This window comes from Leptinotarsa decemlineata, unplaced genomic scaffold, assembly GCF_025532065.1.
Source record: "Leptinotarsa decemlineata unplaced genomic scaffold, Ldec_3_MD MMD2_tig00026375_RagTag_RagTag, whole genome shotgun sequence".
NCBI classification, from domain to species: domain Eukaryota; kingdom Metazoa; phylum Arthropoda; class Insecta; order Coleoptera; family Chrysomelidae; genus Leptinotarsa; species Leptinotarsa decemlineata.
Genome location: NW_027412711.1, coordinates 1,109,826 through 1,134,093, shown reverse-complemented (window position 1 = coordinate 1,134,093; position 24,268 = coordinate 1,109,826). Strand labels below are relative to the sequence as shown.

General features: G+C 32.7%; 1 protein-coding gene across 3 annotated transcripts in view; it reads left to right on the top strand.

Annotated features, from left to right (window-relative positions):
- dally (division abnormally delayed protein) overlaps positions 1-24,268 on the top strand; it is a 670,712-nt gene that overhangs the window by 184,357 nt on the left and 462,087 nt on the right. The window contains exons 1-2 of one of the 3 annotated variants that reach the window (XM_074185538.1): positions 15,071-15,190; positions 16,418-16,561. The exons of 1 other annotated variant lie outside the window; for it this stretch is intronic. In XM_074185538.1, coding sequence (XP_074041639.1) covers positions 15,109-15,190; positions 16,418-16,561 — 226 coding nt within the window. In that variant the 5' untranslated portion in view covers positions 15,071-15,108. Of the gene's footprint in view, positions 1-15,070; positions 15,191-16,417; positions 16,562-24,268 lie in introns of those variants that run through there. One more of the 3 variants, XM_074185537.1, reaches the window with a different exon arrangement.

Sequence of the window (24,268 nt, the reverse complement as noted above, 5' to 3'; positions counted from 1 at the left end):
CGAAACTGCAGGAACGTTAGTTATTTTTTTGAAGGTGAATGACAATGTTTCATGATAAATTTCATCATGAAGTCCGAACTAGTGAAACGTTAGTTATGATTAAAAGTGGTAAAAACATAGAAATTTTCATTTCTCTTTTCATTATGATAAATTGTTAGTTCATAAAGCATATATTGAGTGGAATGCGGTTAGTATGGAAACGTTAGTATGTAAACACATCTAATATATAGTGTTACAATTTTGTAAATTGTCTAGCGGAAATCTCACAACAAAGTGGTTCTTGAATATCGTAGTTCATTTCGAAATGTTGTTGTTCTCTGAAGGTGGCAAGCATAGGTGGAATAAATCCGATATAAACTTTTGGGAATGATCCAAATGCTAGTTTCTAGAACCCTGATTTGTTACCTTTGCTAATGGTTGACTTGGTGATCTTTAATTGTCTACCCAAGTAACCAGTCTTATATGCCATGTTAGTGTTTTCTTTTGTTAGTGATGTGAATGTTTTGTAGGTGTAAGTGAAAGGTATACAGAAAAACCATTAGATAAAATTGAAAGACTACTAACAAAAGAGAACATTACCATAGCATATTTGAGACTGGTAGACATATATAGAAAATAAGTCAAACATGGGCAATGATAACAAATCAGACATTTGAATCGAACCCATGACTTTATATGGGTGATGAAAAAATGTTTTAACCGAAGAATACCCATTCCACCTACGCTTGCCACCTATTACAGAACAGTCATGATTTCTACATGAACTGCGACATATTACATACAGAAAATGAACAAAAATTAAACCCTATAAATTACTAAATTGATGGATGTAGCCATTACTAAGTGGTAGGAAATCGTGGTAGGAGTTTATTGTATAAGTTTGAAAATGTCCGTATAGGACGAAACTGCAGTAACGTTAGTTACAAATGAAAGTGGTAAAAAACATGGAAAGTTTCATTTCTCTTTTCTTCCTATGAATTACCTGTTATACCATAGCTTATCATTTATCTAACCTACCGACATATGAAAGACATTGTAAACTCTGTCCATCAAACAAACAAAGTAACCCAAACGATGATAGACATTTGAATCTATTGGGTTAAATGAACAAGCGTGCCTTCTCTGGCCAATCAGATTCAAGTGCCATGGGCTGGTGGAATTCATTCAGGTATATCGCTACAAAGTCAGAGTTACGTTTTAACGCTTGTGTTGTTTACATGTTCAAAAGTTTGAAAATTTTAAAATGTCAGTACTGATACGGCTGAAGAAAATGCTTATGTGTGTTCGTACACTCCACCTGAAAATGTTCTTGTACCCATCTGCATATTATTAAAAAAAATGGTCATTCCATAGTGCGACTCTGTACAAGCAGCCTAGCTTGGGAGATCACGTGCCCTATGCATAATAATGTTTTGGAGCAGTCTGTTGCTTGTATGGACAAAGTGTACCTAGAATAGTTTGATGTACGACTACCAGTTCAAATAATGAAACTATCTTGTATTGAAACATGTCTTGAATTTGAATAAAATTTGTAGTATAAAAATTGTATAATTATTAGCATGGATAGATGAGTCAATACAAATCAATTTTTTCGAGAACAGACTATGCAAAATTCTAAGGAAATAAAAAGTTTGCGAAACAGGTTTTCAGAGTTTAGTAGGGGTTTAACTCTCACCACCAGATGTACTGCAGAGCCGAATAGACCTTCCCACTTTTATCTTAATCTAACTCAGTCAATAATTTTTTGTCTTAAATCATGCTATTACATTTTTGTTTTGTCATTATGCAACGTTACGAAAATGATTCTGCCGTTTCCCAAGGTCCGAGGGAAGAATCATGTTCACCATCTTTGCAAACTCATTCTCTGGTTATTCTTTTTGTAAGTATACATTATTTATTTGTATGCATTTTTACGTCTCGTGACGCGGTTTCAGTAGTCACATGTGTGAGAAATGTATCTGCCCTCATAAATTATCATTTTCTACGAGGCATAACGTTGTGTGTATAAGGAAATCGTGTTCGACTATATTTATCATAGCGAAGAAGAAAATGCGCTCCAAGACGAGGAAATTGAAACGATATTTTCAAAAGATGCCATGTTTTCCTGTTACAGTTTGTGTTTATGAATATCTTCACTGATAAATATGGTAGCGCTGAGATAAATATTGATATAACAAAAGTATCATTTCAATTCAATCCGGGTCGACCAAAAATTTTACTTTGCTGATATGTTTTGGAATTTTTGTTTCTTGATTAATGTGATTGATTTCTTTGATTTTATTAGGTGGTCGATAGAAGTAGCAAAATCAGTTAAAAAATTATACCATTACTTGTACCAAATTTTTCTAACTTGCTCGGCCTTCTTAGATAATATCGAGATTTAAACCTCATTCTTGTTCCCGTTTCTCATCTTCGGTGAGAAACAGTGAAATGCAATTTTTTCGGCTCATAAAAGCTTTCGCTTACTTTTTAATTTTTTTTCTCAGAAATTCAGGGATCTATTCATTATGTCAGGTTTGTCCTCATTATAATAACCTCCTATATATCCAGGAGAAAGGATGTTGAAATTCATATTTCTCTTCTTCTTTTCTGGTGACATTGTTATGTATTCTCAATCGTTTACAATCTTTATTCAAGAATTCAAAATTCGCTTCAATGTATGAGGGTTTACATGATAATTACAACCACCAAATATTCACGAGTGTATAAAAATAATATGAATAACTAAAATATCAAATATGTATAAGCAATATAACGTGAAATGAAAATACGATAAAATGAATATAATGAAATAATCAAGATATGAGATGAAAATTACCAGAGAGTAAAAAAAAATCAAAAATAGTAAAAATTAAAAATGAGCAAAAAATCAAAAGAGTGAAAAAATATACGTTTTGTATTACAGAGCCCGAAAGCACGATTCACTGACTAGAGTCTTGTGTGAGTGGGTTCTCGTTATACAAATGTCCAAGAATGGCAATTCGTTGTGGACTTCCTTCTCCATTGTTAAGGCTATGGAAGGATTTACGCTGTTGATGTGCTTTCAAAAGGTGTGTAGTTCTGTATTTCCATGATGCTCTACTATGAAGGTGTCGTCAACGTATCTTAACCAGACTCGGATCTTCGTGTAGGCTTCTTCAATGGCCAGAGTTTCAAATCACTGGCCAGAGTCATACGTGACCCTCAAGATCTAGTTATGTCACTGTCCTAATTAAATTGAACCAATGGAATCGAATATTCAAATATGATTGTGACTGAATATTGAAAGTTTGCATAAATGCTTCAAGATAAATTATCAGGTTTAATTTTATGATAGTGTCTAGACAATAACTCTACTGGAACAATTCAAATTAATGCAAATCAAATAAAAGTCAGCAATATAATAAACAGATATACAACAGACCGAAGTGAAAAATTAATTGTCAAACTTCACTGATTCACATGACCTCACGAAAATAATACAACAATCCTTCAATTTAAACTCTACCTTGAATACCAACAATTTATATACCATATCCAGAAATGTCAAGCTCATAATCTAAACTTATTTGGATTATAAGAGATCTTCAATTCGAATAGAAAGGTTATTCAGAATTTCAATGAAATATAAAGAAAACGCGCCACACTGCTGATGCATTCAACCGTGTCAAGTATGTCGCATGCTGAGTCTGCGGTTTCATTTCGAGGTACGATATATTTCAACAGTGAAATCCTAATGTTGAAAAATACGGACTTTTGATTGCATCATGCTGTGTGCTCTCGTGGTATCACGTTGAAAAATGGAAATTTTACAATACTTTTTTGAGATTTTTCGATATTTTTTCCAATAACAATTATTTATCTATAAATATACATGTTTTGAAAATATTTAATTTCATTGAACGAAAGTGATTCTTTGTAGAGCGAAATCAGTTTTTTATCGACATATAATCATTTTCTACAGATTGTGGAAGGTGATGAAAATTTGTTTAGATTTGAGTGATCAATCGTTTAATTCATTATCATTTCAATTTAAATGAAAATAAATACAAATATGAACTCATTTTCGGCATTCGAATACAATGTTTATTTTACTCTTATCAAAGCTGAATATAAAGATTTTGGTTGAATAGTAACAGTACCTATACGATCAGTATATAGAAACTAATTGAACTCTCATCAACCATAAATAAATTTGCAATTTTTCATATCGGGTATCATTTAAAAAAAATTCGTTATTAAGAAATTCCTCAAACTAATACATAGGTATATGATATTTGAATGAAGTAAGTAAGCAAATATATCGAATGATATTTCGATTTGTAGATTAAAAATTTCGAAAAACGAATCTCCTATTTGTATTTTGCAGAAGATTTTGTTAATTTTGGTAGAATGTGCATTGGAATGTATTTTCTAATTATCAGGTATATTTTTCAGAGATATATGATGTGATATTTTGAACCTTAATGATAAAATCGAAGATTATAGATTATTATCAGACTATTTGCAAAAAACGTAGATATTATTTTGGATTTTGAATGATGTTCACAAGTGAGAATATTACAAACTGAAAATTTTACAAAAATTTCAATTTCTCTCCATAACAAACACAAAAAAAATATTAGGGATTATAGACATATCATGAAATAGGATTTGTTGGGATTCATTTTGAAATGATGATAAACCCAAATAGCAAAAACATTTTAGGTGCTTAATGTTCTTGGATTTACTTAGATTTACTTGCCGTTCAAAACTTGAGAGACTTTCCCTTCGCGATTACAATCTCTAACCCAAATATCAATTAGGTACACCTCCGAAAATACTGTAAAGGGGCCTTGGGCAACTCTATGCATTTGAACTGAAATGGAAATCTATAATTTAACTTCAGCAATTTTATAAAACATGGTCAAGTTTTTTTCTAAAATGAATTTTCCACCAACTATACATCTTGAAAGTTTTTGTACATTTTTTATATTCACTGTTATTTGGTGGTTTGTCAAATATAATTTCGAAGGTTTCATTGTTCTTTTTACTTACCTATTCCGTATGACAAGACTTATTTTCGTTCCTTCGAGACAATGCATCTATATTCATTTTCTTTCCTACCACTCTAAATCTTTGATGATATTGAAAATTATTTAGCATCCACATCCCGCAATCCTACCATAAATGCATCTTTGTGAACGCGCTACGACATATAATTGCAGCAATGTGCACTTTTCAATATCAGCTCTACATATTCAAGGTCCGAACCATATCCTTCAAAGAGTTTCGTGCCCATATTTTCCGAGATTTTCCGATGATTTTACGTAGTATGCAAAAAATCAGTGTGGCCGGAAAGTGATTGTTTTCCGACGACCCGACTTTTTTTGGCAGAACGTTTCTATTACCGATTCATATTGCTCGCCGATGTTTTTTTGTTCTTTTTCAAATTGCGTAGACGCATTTTTTAATGTTATTCGACATCATGACTATATCAAAAATTCCTGTTTTTGGCGGGAATGACTGATGGTTGCTCGGTGCACGCGAGATGAAATCTGGTGGAATAATTATTTTGGAATGCAGGGATGGAATATTCGGATGGAGTATAAGTAGTTCAAAGCATTTTATACTACACATTTATTATATACATTTAGTCAGGATTGGGTTATGTATTGTCAAATGATATGTTCGACCAGTGCCGGTACTGCTGACGCAATTTTCCGTAATATATGGTCTTGTCGTAATATAAAACGTTGATCATTTTTATTCACAAAATCAAAGGTTTCAAACTCATTCGTTGACGCGTTATTATTTAATTCTAAAACAACACTTGCATTTTTTCAATGAAAAAAAAATACTATTTGTTCGCAGTTAACCCCCTGATTATCTGTCGGCAATTCGAACTTTTTTTTGATATGCCTATTATATCCGAAGTTGAAACTGCTTTTGTCCCCTTTTGTTTAACGTAATCAAATGCTGATCTTTAGGTTTCCCGAGAGCATTCACACCACAGAACAAAATCTGAGCGAATGTATCCTGAAGTACCAAACGTTTTGTCTGCTACGGCGGCAAGCATCATACCAGAACAAAAGTACTGTTTTTCGGCGAGATGACTACAAATGTTTTAGTCATGTTCTGATGGTGTTAACATTGTTTACGAATCACGCGTTTAGATACAGTATTTCAGGTTTTATGTGGTGAAAGTATTTTCCCCAAGTTTTATGAGAGCCTTATTATAGGATCGATATAGGTATTCAAATCGAAGCTTTTACATTTGGACTTCACATTACGATTCCTAAATCGCACGTTAGGAAATTATACTTTTACTATATTGAGTTTGAAATATATTTTATTTGAGCTGATTTGTATTCATTTGAGTAAGTAAATAGTATAAGAACACAAAATGTTCATAAATTCAGTCAATTTTACAGAAAACAGCTCTTATCAAATTTGATTAAAATAGTTTTCATTCTACCTTCGTTACAAATATTTTTGTTCGTGTTAATACAACAGAGAAGAATCTACCGAAGAAACTTCGCCCTTGATTTCCATAACTAAGCTTCTAATGTCTAAATACTTGTAACTGTAATTTTATAATGTGGAAATGAATATTTTTAATGATGGAACACCATCTAAACATGTTTGTATTATTCCTTGTTCTTCAAAATCCAAACTTGTTTGTTCACTGACTGTATGTCTAGTTTCACTTCAAATCCAAATGTAATTCTGCATAGCTGGATTACTAATGCTTAGTAATTATGTCGATGGAGGTAGGATATATCACTAAGAAATAACATTTTGATTTATTTTAAGTCAAGGTTATGGATTATTGACCATACGTGTATATAAGAAACAGAAAGGGATTGTCTGTCCCCTACCTTCCTCCCATAGCCATATAAGTGTTAAGCTTATGATCAGATATTTATGAAACTTATGCTGAAATGGAAAAGTGATAGTCGATGTGACCCTGTGACTGTATTATTCTTGTTTCTCAATTCTTTTTAGTGTAGTTGGTGTATTTTACATTGGGAAGAATAAATAAGGCTGGTCTTATTTTGTCTCCATGAATATCTTATGAAAATTTTTCATTCAAATCCCTATGACCCATTCCTGTATACAACACTGGTAACAACCCACAAATAAAGTTTGAACTACTTTTTCATGAAATTTTTGGTGTTTCACTTCATTTGTAGAACAATAATATTGCACCTCATTATTTTCTTCTAAATAAACATTCTTCCTCATATTCATTTTTTATAGTGTTATACGTTATGTGATGATTACAATTCACGGAAAGTTGCTGAACAATTACAATTGCACTTTGAGCTCTTTTACCCCTGAGGCTATCTTCATCAGAATTCGTTTTCATTCTTTTAACAGTATAATGCAAATTTTTTTGAATTGTTAACGTACGAGCAAGGTTGAAAAATCATAAACTAACGCCATATTCGCATACACCGTTTGGACAAAGTGAGAATAATTAATTACAAAGAAATACGTATTCAAATACTATAGTTATAATGCATTCTATGACGTAGTAGTCCTCATATTAGTTTATATAGTGAAATGAACTTGGAGTTGAAATCGAATCTTGCAACGAACCTGATCAAAATTGAAAGCAAACTTATTTTTTTGAATCCAAGATTTATATAAAAAATTCAGTTGAAAATAACAGTTTTTCAGATGTTTCACAAACATTTGAAGTTCCTTCTCAGAATATTCCAGACTATAAAAAATTATGTTGTCAAACATAACAGTTCTAGGAAATATAATGAAAAGACCTATTTCTTTGATAGTGAATCATACCAAATGACATTTTGCAACAAATCTGGTTTTTCTGTTGGAAATTAGCAATTTTGGACATCCGTTATTCTTTCTACTGGTAATTTTGTTTTAGTTTAACATATCCTTCTATAAACTTTTTATCTATGATCTTAAAAGCTTTTTCGAAGATGGTCACTCGGATAACTTGAGTCTTCTTTCCGAGGTCATGGCAAAATTACTTTGATAAGATAAAGATTTTACCTTGAACCTTCTTAGGCTGCCGATCAGTGATTCGTCAGTAGTCCTTACAGAGGAGGTAGTGAGTTGTATGTCGTCAAAACGGTTTTGATCTTTCTCTTGAAGATGATCATTTGGTGATCGAAACATGTGTCGAGGTGTTGAAATAACGGTTAGGTGTTGGAAAAAAACTCTAGTAATATTCGTATAGAAATCAATTTGAAATTCCGTCCGACACTAACGAGGGCTTACATTTCATTTACTTCAATTGATCCTTTGTGTATCTGGTGCAGATAATTGTAATCTCAGTTTTATTATTCATCCCCATATCCTTTTAACTCATTATCCAGTGGAAACTTCAATTATTGAAAATATTCATGTTTTTTGAACTTTGCCCTAGGCCCAATGAAATGGATAAAATTAGTTCAAAAGTTGTCAGTAATAAAATCAAAAGAAATGCATCGAGTTCGTGAGTGAATGTACAAGAGGAAATCAGTTCAAATTTAACGATATCTAATGCTCACTCGTATTCTAATAGACAACTAATAGTAACAAATGTATATTTGAAATCGATCATAAATTCATTCCGTCACATAAGCTTGATTCAATTACCTGTCTAAGTTCGAAGGGATTTTTTTCGATGAATATTCAAACACAAATGAAAGATGGTACATATGAATATGCTCACGCGTGTCTGTATATTTTTGGGCCACTCTTCATAGCGAGAAAAGTAGGCTTACCACAAATATTGCAGTTCGACTTGAACCAATAAAGCCACAACTGATCAGGACATCTTATCTGCTGCCCACTACCATACTCGTCTCAACAGAAATGTTACTGAAATATATGAGCACAAGAATAATTTCATACCCTACACTACACATCAACTCCGATAACTTCAAATTTTGGAAGCTCTACAAAATGAATTACAAACTTACCTCACGATAAGATCTGTTTTAAAAAAAATCTGTTCAAAATCTGTTTTTCCGTTAATCAGCTGCCGCCCCCATACGAACTCTCAGAAGTTGAGAAACTTGTGCGAGCTAAGGTCTAACGAGGTCTTACCTTACAACGTGTGATTCCTTACATGGTTGCAGAATCAACCCAGCTACAACCAGATAAATTCTCACGAGAAAAATATCTGGTCGAGGCAGGAATCGAACCCACGGTCTTCCGATCGTGAGTCGGGCGCACTACCACCTCGCCCGATGATATGTTATGTTAATAGTATGTTAATGTATATGATATGTTGATGATATCCTTAAAAGTGTTCCTCTTTCAACATAAGAAACTGGTACGAAAGTATAAAAGTCTCAGTGCAGCTACCAATCCGTATTATCATATATTTCAGGTAAATTTCATACTTTATTTCTATCAGAAAACTGAACCTCCGAGGATACCATTGCAATTCCCAGCTACTTTTCATCGTACAATATGATCAACCAAATTAACATCATCCGGGATAGCATATGATCCGGTGGATTCTCAGTCCATTGCAAGAACACTGTTTTGTTTTTCCTTTCAGATAAGACTCCTTGGTGGATTTTCAGTTATAATAATCATTCCACATTTCAATTCATAATATTGTATATCCACTTTGAACCTAGATTATATCTCATGTTCCTGCTGAACCTATATCAGGAAAGTCTTACTAGCATATTCAAAAGTTTGAAAATTGGAGGTGATTTGAACTGCAGTGTATCTGACATTGATCCCTCGCCATGCGAAAAACTCGAACGAGAACAGACAGACTAGCTCAATTACAAAATCAACCTCTCAGACCCTTTTCCTGTCTCTCGCATTCTTAAAAATAATTTATCAAAGTTGAAATGCTCCAATAATTTCACACGTTCAATAAACTACTGTATTTTGAAGATAGTTTCAACTTGCAATACATGCAGAATTCTGCTTTTCAGCAGAAAAATTAATTTCTGTCATCAGTGAAACTACTCAAATGATAGCCCTGTTGAAAAAATATTCAATTCCATCCAAATATCTCTTTAAAATAAACCCTCCTTCGATAATGACATTGTTGTATTAAAAAAACAAGTATCAGAATACTGAAAACTTGTAGAACCTCTGAATCAGAATCTAAATATTAAATCAGTTCGTACTTCTATTGTCTAATATAATATAAATTGATTTGAAATCCCAGAAAGAATCTGTAAAAACATAAAAATATTAGCTGAAAAAATTATTTCAATGGAAGTTCTAACTGATGAAATGCACCACGAAACATTGTCAACCACCTTCAAACAAATAAGAGTTATAACTTCCTAATATCTAACTATGAAAGAAATATCATAACTCAACTTTCACACTCCAGAGATCCGCAAACTTTTTGAAATATCATGAAAATCATCTGAAAAAATAAAATGATATAAAAAATCCATAGATCAAATACACTGTTCCAAAAGAACAGAACACCCTTCACCAACCAAATTTTCGTTATCGACTGACGAACTGTACTAAGTTAACTACGTTTTCTGATTACGTCAGCAAGTTAGTGAAACGTGTGTTGAGGAGGATGTTGCACCTCTGGTATGAGGACCACAGAAGTGTTGCATCACTCATCGCCCAACCCAAAGAACACTACTAACTTATTTTTCTAAATGGAAAAGGGGGTCTTGTGATACTTCATTTGATAAATATTTCAGTTTCCTATCCAACACTTTTTCAATTCAGTCTTAAAAATCTGAAAACAATTAATATCATTATTTTAAGTAAAAATATATAAAAAACTGAAGAACTACGTCTACCTGTCTACAGATTTGTATAATTAACAAACCCAAATAAGTTTTCATAATTTTTTTCGTTTCTGAAAGATGGGATTTCTCTTTATTACGACAGGCTGGTTCAAAACCAAAGCGGTGGATAGGCAAAGTGGTCTTTTAGAATGACCCGCTAGATTGCCTGAAATGACGTGGTTTTTAATGGTTAGAATTACCACAGAAAAACTCCATAATGTATAAGTGAACTTGTAAACAAACCTCATTATTTTCAGGAAATAAATAGTGATCATTTCACATTCATTGGAAAGAATTGGTGAGTTTTGAATACATTTTTTCTTGAAATCATGACATTTTTCGTTTATTCGCAGGTACGAATTTTGTATTGTATTGAAATACTTTTCATTCAATTCATTCTCATTTCAAAATTTGTTCCATCATGGTAATAATGAATCAAAATTCATTCGATTATGAACGTGCCTGAAATTTAATTTGCTGTACGCTATTCAGAATGCAGATTTAGCATCACTACATAGGCAAAGAAGAAGAGCCCATCTGATTGCTTAGTGATGGTTTCTCCAGTCTTCCGCCATTTGGCAATTAATTGACAAACACTAGCTTATTAGTTTGATCGCAAGTGTGCCTCGACAGCTGAGAAATTAATTGATTAATCAATCCGCTCGGCGTTTCCATGGAAGTTGTAGCCTGGAAGGGAATTGAGTATGATTTTTTCAAGATTTCTATTACAATACTAGCAAGCATTTCTGATAGACGCAATGTGTAATTTCCTGAGATTTTTCAAAAATAAGGCTGAAATTTTGAAAGGAAATAACAAGAAACATTTCTATCTATTTTCGATCAAATGCCAATGAAACCCTTCTATTTATCTTTTGTTTCTTCCATATAAAAATCCGTATATTGTAAAATTCTTTTTTTCATTCAAATTGATCACTTTAAATGTCATCATATTGATTTGGGTATTCAAGTAGGTTGTATTATTTTTGGAAATAATGTATGAATAACACTTCATTTCATTGCAGAGAAATTTGATTTCTGCCTCACCACATTCAACTGCAGCAAATTGTTTCAAAAGAACTAATATCCGAGCCGTCCTTCTAGAATAAAACTCATTCTCTGATAAAGTATATCCTAATCATTTCTCTGAATAGACGCTTTGGCTTTCATGTCATTCAAAAAGCCGCTTTAATTTGCTTATCCGTACTAAACCCCACCAAGATCAACAATAAACAAGTTCATTCCACTCACAAGTGAGGATTCGCTATGACAGTAAAATTTTCATTCAAGGGGATACTCACAAAAACTCCCTGTCACTACTAGCAAATATTTGCCCAGAGGAGCTAGCTGTATGCCATCTGATTATAAAATGGAAAACTCACTTTCACAAATATAATTGATTTTTTTCACTTCCTCACTGAAAGTGGAAAATAGTGTTTTTTAGGAAACAAGTAGTATTGGCATCAAAAGAAATGAAAAGGCAGACAAAGCTATGAAGTAGCTTGCCAAGAAATATCATCCAAACTAGTGGTGGAATACCGATTGAACTTTTTTGTGATCTATTTGCATCAAGAGATATTTTCTGCTCTATCCAATAAATTATTTATTCGTAGCAGTGGTGTTGCACTGAATTATTTTAAAGATGAATGTGTTGCCTTTTCTGCTTTTGCCATTCCGTGAATGAGATATGTCAGAAACTTTCGACCGTTTAGACTTGTCAGTTAGTTGAGTCTAGTTGGATTTAGCAAATAATCTGTCAATAATCCTTTCCAACAAACCTATGAGCTACCGGAAAGAATTTTTGATGAAATCTAGGAGGCTAAATGGCATCAACGCATGGCATTCGATGCTACAATACATGAAAGAGTAAGAAACTTTTCTGTGAAAGTGCTGTTTATCGACTTACTACAAGTATCACTGAAATGAACAAACAGATATTCAAGTAATACTTCATTGTGAGATTTTCACTTAACAGTTCACAAAACCGCGACACGTGTTTCGCTATGCAATAGCTACCTCAGGCGTGTCACGGTATTATGAACTCTTCAAAGAAAATCTCACAATAGAGTATCAATTGAATACGTTAGGAATGTTCATCACCAAGAGGTATTTGTTGATAACTCTTTGGGATCACGTCGTGCTATTTCCGTTTCTAACAAAGTCTATCGTTTACCAAATCTAAACGTGGATTACATAAAAGCATTTTTAGTACAAACGTTTGGCTGATAATAATTAGAGTATCAATTGAATACGTTAGGAATGTTCATCACCAAGAGGTATTTGTTGATAACTCTTTGGGATCACGTCGTGCTATTTGCGTTTCTAACAAAGTCTATCGTTTACCAAATCTAAACGTGGATTACATAAAAGCATTTTTAGTACAAACGTTTGGCTGATAATAATTTTGACAGCAAAATAACAACTTTATTTAACATCTAATAACCGAAATCTTTCAGAAATGTTTGTGTCGTGTATCAACTTCAAATTTTAAAGCCACTTCAAAACTCAATGCATTTTAAAGTGTGTACACAGAACGTTATTGATTCAAATGAATCATTATTCTGTTAGACAAATGTGGATACGGATATGGCGGAATAAACATATTGAGGGAAAACAGATAAACATATTTATTGATATCAAAATGTAACAAATGTAGTTCTATTCAATTATTTTGGTTTATTTGATACAAGAATCACATATTTATTTGAATTCAATGAGTTATCCAATAGACGGAACCTGAACCTTCATTCTAGAATATTTTGTAATCAAATTCATAATGTATGGTTATTTGATTTATTGAACTGAAGATATATTAGAATTGAGTGAAATCGCCACCCATTCATCAAAAAAATAATTTAAACTGAGAGAGAAATAGTATATTCGATCAAAGTATATAAGTAATTATTCGACTTCAGATAAATATTAGTTCATGGAAAAATATCAAGAAAGTAGATAATTTCCTCATTAAAACATTCAAATTTGCTCCTATTCCTAAATCAGCTTATGAAAATGAAGGTTTACGTTTTCCAGAAACTAATCACTTCAAATCAGTCATTTGATTATACTTCTTTTTCGAGCTAAAAAAACAACCAATACCTCCTGAATATTATGGGTCACTTTCAGTGGATTTTATTTATTTTGTATGAATTTTAAATTCCAGGTTATTTGCTGTAGATATTTATAAATTTTGTCAGCTTCCTCTAGTTACATTATCAGGTATACGTTTTCAAAACATCAGTATTCTGTTATAGAATAAATGTGGTTAAGCCATTTATATTATTTAAATTTTTGACAAAACACTGTGAGTAAATTCAGGTTTGACCTTCAAAATTTTCATGGTATTCTACCATCCAAGTATGTAGGTATTATTTTGATTAGAGCCTTCTAACACTACTTCACAATATTGGAAAACGCACGAAATTTCAATTGCTTTACACACATGAATACCATTTCTCACTGGCCTTATGTTCTTTGAAACTGCAGGTGCAAAATCCTTCGACTACAACTGCAGCACAGGGTTGCCAACTCCCATAAAAGTGCTAACCTTCATACGAATTTACACTATGACAAAAAATCTGTAGCAAAAATAGTGAGTTTAATGATGTAATTTGTAATTATATATTATGGTTCATAATTATGATTTTAGATAATTCAATGCCTGAAGTTTACAGAACAGAAAACACCATCAAAAATACTCAATGCAAACAATACTTATCATTGACAGCAAATCAAATATTTTTGCCAGTCAAGTAATTTGACGTTTTTCACATTGAATAAAAGAATTAGGAGAAAATACATGAAATTTTGATTTAAAATGATTCGATCAATCTAATGGAATATTTCAAAATAACAAATTCAAACAACTCTTTTTTTTTCATACGAGTATTTGTGAACACTCCAACAACAACGACTTACAGAGACTTTTGACGTCATTAAATTTGAACATATATTTTTGAAACTAGCTGTTGCCTATTAGAATTTTTATCTTTTTCTAAAAGTGTAGTCTTGTGAAAGTATTTTGTATACCTACGCGAATTATCAAGTATTTTTCGCCCACAATATTTTTTGCATTTGTGTGCCTTATTGGGAAAGACAAAGAGACTGTTTCTAGAAATCATGTCATGAGAACAAATATCAACAATTAAATTTGAATCAAGTGCCTCTTGGAAAATGAAAATAGCACACAGATTAACCATCATGATAAAAACACTTGTCTGTATAATTTGTCTAGGTTACATCAATATTTACGTGCAAGTACTACATACTATTCAATGTTGATTCTATCGTGCAACGTGAATTCAACCGGTTGAATGATTAACAAGTTTGTTGGTTGAATAACAAAACGACATTGTTGACGTAAAACCGAATGCACTAGAGAAATCAGTACACGTACGTTCACTACATGAAATCCAATATTATCTTACAATTATTTCTTGTTCACTTTGTGAAGAAAATATTTGCTGAATCGGAGTCGGATTATCCAGGTATGATTGTATTTCATGTAAGCAGTGTCAATCTTCTGAAAGGTTTCAATTCTCAATCTATTTGTATTTTCCATTGAAGTATATATTTTTCAGACACTCTTTTTCGAAATACATATTTATTTCAGTGGATTGATGCAAAGTACAATTTGGTTTAAGAAATTATGTCCTAAGTGAAAAAATGCTCAAAGAACATAGTGGATCTCTGCAGTTTAATTTCGTTTCACGCCTAACTGCGAATATTTTTATTGTAATAATGAAAATGATAAATAATGAATTGTTTTATTGAGCAGTGAACTGTTAAATCAAAAGGAAACAATATTGCATGGGGCATTTATCAATTTGTCTTCAACAATTTATGAAATATAAAATCGACCTATCAAAACAGGTATAAATAGGTATTTAAACGGAGTGTTCCACAATTGTTGAGAAGTTTAATGAATGAGAAATACATAGTATGCTCCAATATCGGTTCCTTTATTATCGTTGTCCATTGTGGTCATCGATCACTAGTTAATCTATATTGACCAGTGAATAATCCAATCAGGAATCTTTATTGCAAGCCACCTTGAAATCGATAACAAACATCATTAGAAGTGTATTCTGACAGAGCGTTGATCCAGAAGTGTTGGATGTGCTAATAATAGTGCATTGCCATATCTCGTTTCATCAAACTCATAATGAATGGAAAGTTAATCTGTTGTATACACAATACGCATTTTCTTAACGAGGTCGTCAATAAATCGAAAATAGCGTGTACTAATAAGGCACGGGGTTATTCAAAAATTCACTTCGATCACAGTGAATTTTCCATTCCCAGCATGTTTCAAAAATCATGTACATTCATATTTTTCGGAGACGGAGAAATATGTTTGACCTGTGTCAACCCGACTAGGTAGACATACGTAGTGAATTATCATTCTGGTCAATTCTTATTGGTTCGAATTGTGTGAGATATATTTCATTTTGGCTACTTACTCAACAAGAAAACGGTAAAATAATTGATGCTTTTTTCAACAGTCATAGAAAAAGGTATTATTGCAATGTTCCTAGGTATATTATCACATTTTTTGTTATAAAGATCATTCAGCAGACTAATTTGTTTTCATAAACCCGTCGATCCTGAAATTTTTCTGAAATTTTATCAATCCAGAAAAAAAAACAAATATTTCAGACAGGGTCAAATGTATTTTATGATTTTATTATTTCTAGCAATATTACTCTTTCCAGGCAGTATATGCGGCGGACAGTGTTGTGACGAAAAAACAGAAGTGTTATTGAGAAAGCAAGGCCAGCGGGACTTCGCAGATCTACTGCGGCATAATTCAAGGTCACTCCAGGGATTGCTCATTTCGACGGCAACAACTTTACAAAGTAAGTTCTTGTTCTATTTCATCTAATTATTGGCCACGACACTGCATTAATTATATCGTAGAGGTTGTTTTGCATAAGAATAAATGACCAATTGTTTTGTTCGTTATTGGGTCTTAGCGTCTTCGATTTATAAGTATGCCTGAATTATTGGATTTTTCCTCTTGTTGGTATTCAATTGTCAAGACACTACGTTTAGATACTTTTCTAATGCAATTTTGCATTTCACAAAGAAATCGAGAAACACCGATTTTATTTTCAAGGAAGTTTATATATTTATAGCCCTTGCAGGGGTCGAACCGGGTCCGAAATTTTCGGAAAACTTCGATATTTCGGTAAAGGTCCGAAATTACCCCATATTTTTGACATCATCCTAAAATTCCGAAAATCTACTCGGCGTAAATTTTTACAATGTGCTTATTACATTTCGTAACATTACCAATAATAATTTATTAACTGGGTAATTTTTTTGAATGGCCTGGAATAAAACACCGATTTTATTTTCAAGGAAGTTTATATATTTATAGCCCGTTGATGTTACGGGTGCGTATCACTAAGTCGAAAGCCACCCCTTCTCCCGACTTATCCAAAATACGGAAGTTGTCGAAATTCAAATTGATTTTCCATGACAGAAATCCAGTCTGAAGAGAATTCGACGTGATGAAATCTCGGCGTAGTGAGAATTCGACGTAATTTTCCTTTGAGCAAGGAGTATCACTACGTCGAAAGCCATCCCTTCCACTGACGTCAGCAAAATACGAGAGTTGTCGAAACTTTAATTAATCTTAATCTCAATTAATCTTAATAACAGAGTCCTATTGTGAGGAAATTGATGAAATGTATCAAAAATTGCGTCAGCAGTAGCCGGCACTGGTCAACAGAAGAGATCTTCGCACTTCGATAACTTTTTCACTGGTAGAACCTAATCCAATCGTGAGTAGGCAAAAACGGCTTTCGTTGACTTTATCCAATCGTGATCACACAATTTTTTTGCTGACGGATATAATCGACTTGTGCTACGTTGACAAAAGTGCACTGGTTCAAATGACGCTTATTTGGATTGAATTGAATAAGTATTCACTGAGATATTACAGTTTAAAGTAGACACAACTCTTGAAGAAACCTAATTCTTTATTTTTGTTATTTTTCGAAAGTTTTTGCGAAATAGTTATTTTGGATTATCTGTATCTCAGAATATGCAGTTAGGATAATAACCGTACACCTCGAACTTCACTGTTTAAGAAGTCTTTCATTTGGAAAATTTACTTATTTTTCATGTACTTATGAATGAAATGTACTTATTTCACATGAATATCTCAATCTCAACTCAAGTCATGTTAAATTTAATTTAGGGAGCAGAAAACTCTAGCACCTATAAAATTCAATTCGATAATTTTCTCTTCTTCTCTCTGGCTTTCTTTAATTAGTCTGATTTCTTTCAACCTTTGAATTTGATGGGTAAATCGTAAGTTTGAGGCAATTAAATTCTGCACCGCTGTGAAATATGGAGAAAGTTGTCCAAAGAGTTTGAAAATTATTTGATTTATATGGTTTAGCAGAATAAACGACCATCATTCAATTAGGATAACGATTCTGATAGAAAGACGTGAAATGGAAATCGTCTTATTTTCTACTATTCTGTTAAAATCCCGAAAGGAAATTAAATAGAAAATTGGGGAAGTCAATGTTATTGAACTTTTTATCAATTGGATAACAACGAAAAATTGATAAATTTTCCGCGGAAGTCGATAAACGATGAAAACTGCCTGAATCAATCCCAAACTAAAACAAATGGTTCAGAGAATATTGTTTCAGAATATATTTACAGTATTTTCACTCGCATAAAGTTATTGTGAAGTTCAATCAAAAATGAATGTGAAAATACCAGATTTCTACTTCACAAGCAAGCCATTAAATAAATTGTTGAACGCAACAACATATTTCTCAAAACTTAGTTTATTCTGAAATTTCATTGACTGAGATAATAATAATAGACAAATTAACAAAAAATAGTTGGAGTTGGTGAAGAAAAGAAAATACAATTTCTCATCACAATATATATATATATATATATATATATATATATATATATATATATATATATATTGATTGATTGGAATATATATATATATATATATATATATATATATATATATATATATATATATATATATATATATATATATATTCGGAATTTTTCAACATGGTAAAAGGTGATACATATAGTATTATAGTTTTTACCTTTTGTGAGAAGCTTCCTCCTCCTTCTCAATTCAGAAATTTGTACAGATGTCAGAAGGTCAAAAGTAGATACAAGGTATTTTGTCTTTTACTGGAATGAAAATTATGGCTTTCTCGTTTTTATAGTCTCAACGAAAATAGCAAATCTTTTTTTAAAAAATGAGAACTTGTCAAATACTCGTCAATCAAAGCTTTCGTAAGTAGCATAACTTCAGAAAAATCCCTGTATCAGAAATTATAACAAATATAGTTCAATGAAAATAGTAAAAAAAGAGTGTGTGTGTGTGTTTGTTTTCATGTCTCTTTGGGGATATGTGTATGAATTTTTTCGAAGCTCAGGGGACTTACACAACACATACCGACTACAGGGGACATACCTTCATCCCCATAACGAAAATGTTGTATATTTCTTTCATATTTCAACTTATTGTATCATTGTTCAGTCAAAATTATTCATTCATCATCACGCTATCATTTTTCTTAGTAGTTACTATCACAGTCAATTAACTCATGATATTTTTGTCAAAAATGTTTTGTCCCCACAGCGGTAAAAAAAGGTCTGGTGTGTAGAAATAACAATAATCTAAGTATTGTGAGGTCACGATTATTCGTCGTGTCGTGGTGCCCTCTAAAATCAAAACCATTTTTGCCCTTTTTTTTATATACTGAAGAATATGGGTGCGAATTTTTTCAGATTTGTGGGAATATTTCACCTATTCCACCATATTCTTATAAAACTTTCGAATGAAATATATTTGAATGAATAAATCGTATATATTACAATGAAATTAAAATTGAAATTTTTCTTGAAAAAATATAAACGCCAGGACTAATGAGGTGTTGGTGCCCTTGTTATTTTGTTAAGTTTCATTATGCAGTTTTTTCATGTAATATTTCATATCCGTCCATCTTCTTTGATTTAGCACTTCCCCAGAACTTCGTATGCACTCTTCACACATAACCTTTCCAGGAACAATTTTCTTATTCATTGCAACATGGATAACTGCTATTTTTTTGGTTTGTGTCATTTTTGTTTCATTTGGTTGTCGTAATGGTCCAATGGAAAGAAAATATTCCTCTTCATCTGAAAATTTTGTAAAGTTACAGTTCTAGACGATGACTGAGTTTGAATTCATACCTGGCTTGTCTTTTTCATCTCATTCATCCGAACTTTCTGTAATATCGGGTAAATCTGAAAATAAGTCAAAAAAATGCTTAATTTCAATGGATGTTTCAAAACACACCGAGTGTAAACCAACGACAAAAGGTATATTTATGTGTGTGTATAACTGTGTGTGTGTAACTGTGTTCACATATCGTACAGTTGCCAATTCTCATGCAAACATATGTAGGTGTCTTTACTTTTACTCTGTTGCTAAGTTTTTTTCGAAAAACTAAAATGTTGACTAGCTACCTTCAGAGATTTCCTCTTCGATTGCCATAGGGAAAGGTTGTGCCGATAAGGACCGTCCTCAAAGATAGCACGTGGATGTCGTGATCGGAGCCGATAAGATCCAACCTCTACCAAATATTTACTTTTCTCGTACCAAACCTGACTGTATATAACTTTGAACTTTCTTGAAGTCTTTCAAAATCTTCCGAAATAAGGGCAAACTCATTTCCAGAATGTTGCTCATTTTTCTTGTTGCTTCATCTCGCGATACGTACAGCTACAATAAAAGTCATCGTGAGGTAGAAGTGAGAGCAAAACACATTTTATAGCATTATTTCTGGATAATTTATCGCGCAGTTACTTACATCCGCCTTCCCATCACCATCTATGCGACCATGGAAGCGTATGCGGTTATGGAGCGTACGAAAAGGTAGAGAGGCAACTGGCAGAATCAGACGAATCATTGTTAATGGTTATTCTGGTGATATAGGAACCATTCTCCGGTGGATTACACCGCTATCTAGAAACCTGATAACATAAAAATTCTTTGGATATATCTACACCTTCAATGAGTTAACCTTTTATGGTAACCAATAAGAACGACAGTTGAAAATCATAAGCATTTATACTTTTCATGCAATCCTGTGTTGAAATTGAAATAACTTAATGATATAGAAATTCCTTGGTACTTATCTACATTTTCAATTAGTTGTGAATACCTTAAGATCTTGGTATCGTGAATGATATATAGTTTCAAATATGCATCTTACAGTTATTACAGTGCACACATATTAAAGAATATAAAGCATGACGATTCACTTCATTACATTAGTTTCATTACTGGCATTATTAATATTGTCAATAACTTGCCATGTTACTAATGTTGTGTCTAATACGTTTATTCTTGAATAAATTGATGAATACGTATCGATATCCATGATAATAATTGAACAATTTCTACAGATATTTTTGAATTCTAGACGTTTGTGTTTGTGAAAATTGTTTAATTATTATCATGGATACTGTTATTAATTTTCAAGTAACAGGTCATTTCATAATACCTAATCAGATTATTCAAGATGGAGTGATAGAAAGCCAAAAACTTTATTTTCCAAGGATTATTGAAATTTAACAAGTTTTTTCAATAACTCAAATTATAACTGAATATATATCGCACTTATTCACTCTCGCTTCTTTGCTTTCGAATTAATCCACAGAGAACTCCTGTCTTTTCGCTTCGAATTGTTTAGAAGTAATTTCATAACCTACACTTTGTTTGTGAAGATCAAATCGTAAGGTGTAGTTTATGGAATTACTGTAGATCTTCATCAAATAACGGCCAAATCAATCAGAAAATGTTTAGAAGCATTTTGATGCTTTCGCATGGCGCTGAAGATTAAAACAGTTAAAATTCGCAGGGATAATGAGTCTTCATGCAACAAAAGAAATCAATTTTTCAAAAACCAGATTTCAGAAGAAGAAAATAAAACTATGATGATCATATCCTTAAGGATGATTTTCTGACACGTTCATGGACAAAACACTCTTGAAGTTGTTTGAAAAAATGAATATATTCAATTGTTTATGCTATGAATCTCATCATCTGTGGAAAAGCTTCTGAAAGTTGAACAAGAGTTCTATCCTTTGAGGATAATTGAGACCAGAATTGCATTTGTGGTTCATCCTACAACCACTGAATGAGACCTGAAGCTGCTCGAGACAGCGCTGTCTGATGTTGAATTATAAATGCGTTGTGTTTGGGTTCTGATTTACAACTAGTTGCCTTGTAAGGGAAGCTGCAGTGAAAGACAGAGGACTGATCTCGTCAGCGGTCGATGTAGAAGCTTGATTTTACAAGTTACCACCTCAACAAGCCTTGTTTATCTTTGATATTCAAGGATTGAGTTCTTTGTCAATCCCATTGATAGAGTCTTCGTAAGCACCACTGATGAGACCTGTGACTAGTCGATACAGCGCTGTCTGGTGTTGAATCATAAATGCATTATTATTGGCTCTAGTTTTCAATTGGTTGCTTTATAGTGGGTGCTACAGTAAAAGACTGAGCACGAATGTTGCCAGCGGTCGATATCGAAGCTGGTCTTTGCAACTAATTTATTTTTGATATTCGAGGATTGAGTTGTCTGTGGATCCCATAAATGGCGTCTTCGTAGGGGGAGGTGTCATCTCTCTTACTTGGGTAATGATTACTATTCATTTATCAAAAAAGGAATAGATTGAGTGATGACTCAATTATTCTTCAATTACACAGAATATCGAAATAATATCTTCCTTCCAGAAAATATTATGAAAGGCTGGAAAGATACGCCAGTTTTATTTTCTATGAGGTTGTTTGGAAAAAACTGTTTCATGTTTCAATATATGTTATACTGAAAATCTTAAATGGGGGTAGTATCAAATGATATTGTAATATATAATTTTTGGAAAAGCAGTAATTGATATTCACCTGCACCCTAAGTAGGGTATTCAGATTATTATTCACACAAAAATCAATGTAGTGTCCGACTGAAAGTTCGGTTACGGTCGAGTTTCGGCAAAAAACAGGTTTTGGTTTAGTTTCGGTTTCGGCGGCAAACCTTCCGAAACTACGACCGAAACCGAAATTGCATTCGGGAGTTTTCGCGCTGTGATCGGTCAAGTTCGGCGCGTTGAATTTCATACAAGCGACGAAGACATTTTGCAGCGTCCACGTACCTAATCGTATCTTGACTTACTTTGCGATTTACTTTGTTTATTACATAAAAATTAAGTACCTATTGTGATATTAGGTAACAACTTAAATAAGTAATTTCATTGGGAAAGAAAGTTTTTGGCTTTCTACTACTCCATCTTGATACAAAAAAAGATGACAAAAATGAGAGATGAGTCTTCCAAAGAAAGGAAGGAAGTAATCAATTTGAAAGAAAGTCCTCCTGAAACAGCTACTTTCATATAAACATTGAATCACACGAAAGAAAGAAATTATCTCGAAACAAATACTTCTATATGAACACTGAATTATACAGAAGATAATTTTCTTTACTCAGTTTCTATTTCAAACATTCGTTGCGGAATAAAATCAGATATCATTCACATGAGTTCTACTTTAAATGAATGATAACATGGTAACATGGTACTCTTCAGTACTGAAGAGCCTCAGGGCAAGTGTCTTACGGCGAAACATCGATGTATACCAGTGAGGATGACAGTGTTCCATGTAAGTGCAATTTGTTACCATTCATTTAAAGTAGAACTCATGTGAATGATATCTGATTTTATTCCACAACGAATGTTTGAAATAAAAACTGAGTAAAGAAAAGTATCTTCTGTATAATTCAGTGTTCATATAGAAGTATTTGTTTCGAAAGAATTTCTTTCTTTCGAGTAATTCAATGTTTAAATGAAAGTAGCTGTTTCAGGAGGACTTTTTTTCAGTTTGTGTCTGAAAGTTTTAGTTTCAGTTGTCAAGAAGAGTACTTCGACCACGCCACTGAAGTTTACTGCCGCAGTTGCTGTTGAAACGTTTGTAGATACTAATTAAAGAAGGTCACGGCAAAACTTGTTAACCAACCAAAACAGTAGTAGAAAGTTTATATATTCCCTCTCAAAATTTCTCATTTCATTTTAACAAAGAATTATCTCCCTTCAATTCGTCGATCTGTGTTACCAACCAAACACAAGAAGAGAAAGCTTTCCATACCCAGGTGATACGATTTATAGCATATGTGGTAAATAATGGCCCACACAGTCTGTTCCCTCTTAGCTCAGTTGGAAATTTGTGAAATTGGAAATTATACTCACAGATTGAGATTTGGTTGTTGATACTTTTCCTTGGCTTGTCGATCCAACTGTGTTCACTCGGTAAACTTGGTTGGGAAGGAAAGTTGTGATAAGGAAATATGAGCAATTCCACAAGGACCAGCTAGCCGAACCTAACACCGTTGTCGAACTTTTGTAATAACTCATAAAAAATAAAGAAAGCCGCCCAAAAATGTACATCCGATGTGTATTGATGATAACATAATCTATTATTGAATTCTTTTTCCACTCTCTGGTCAGCCGAAGAATACAATGTTGCC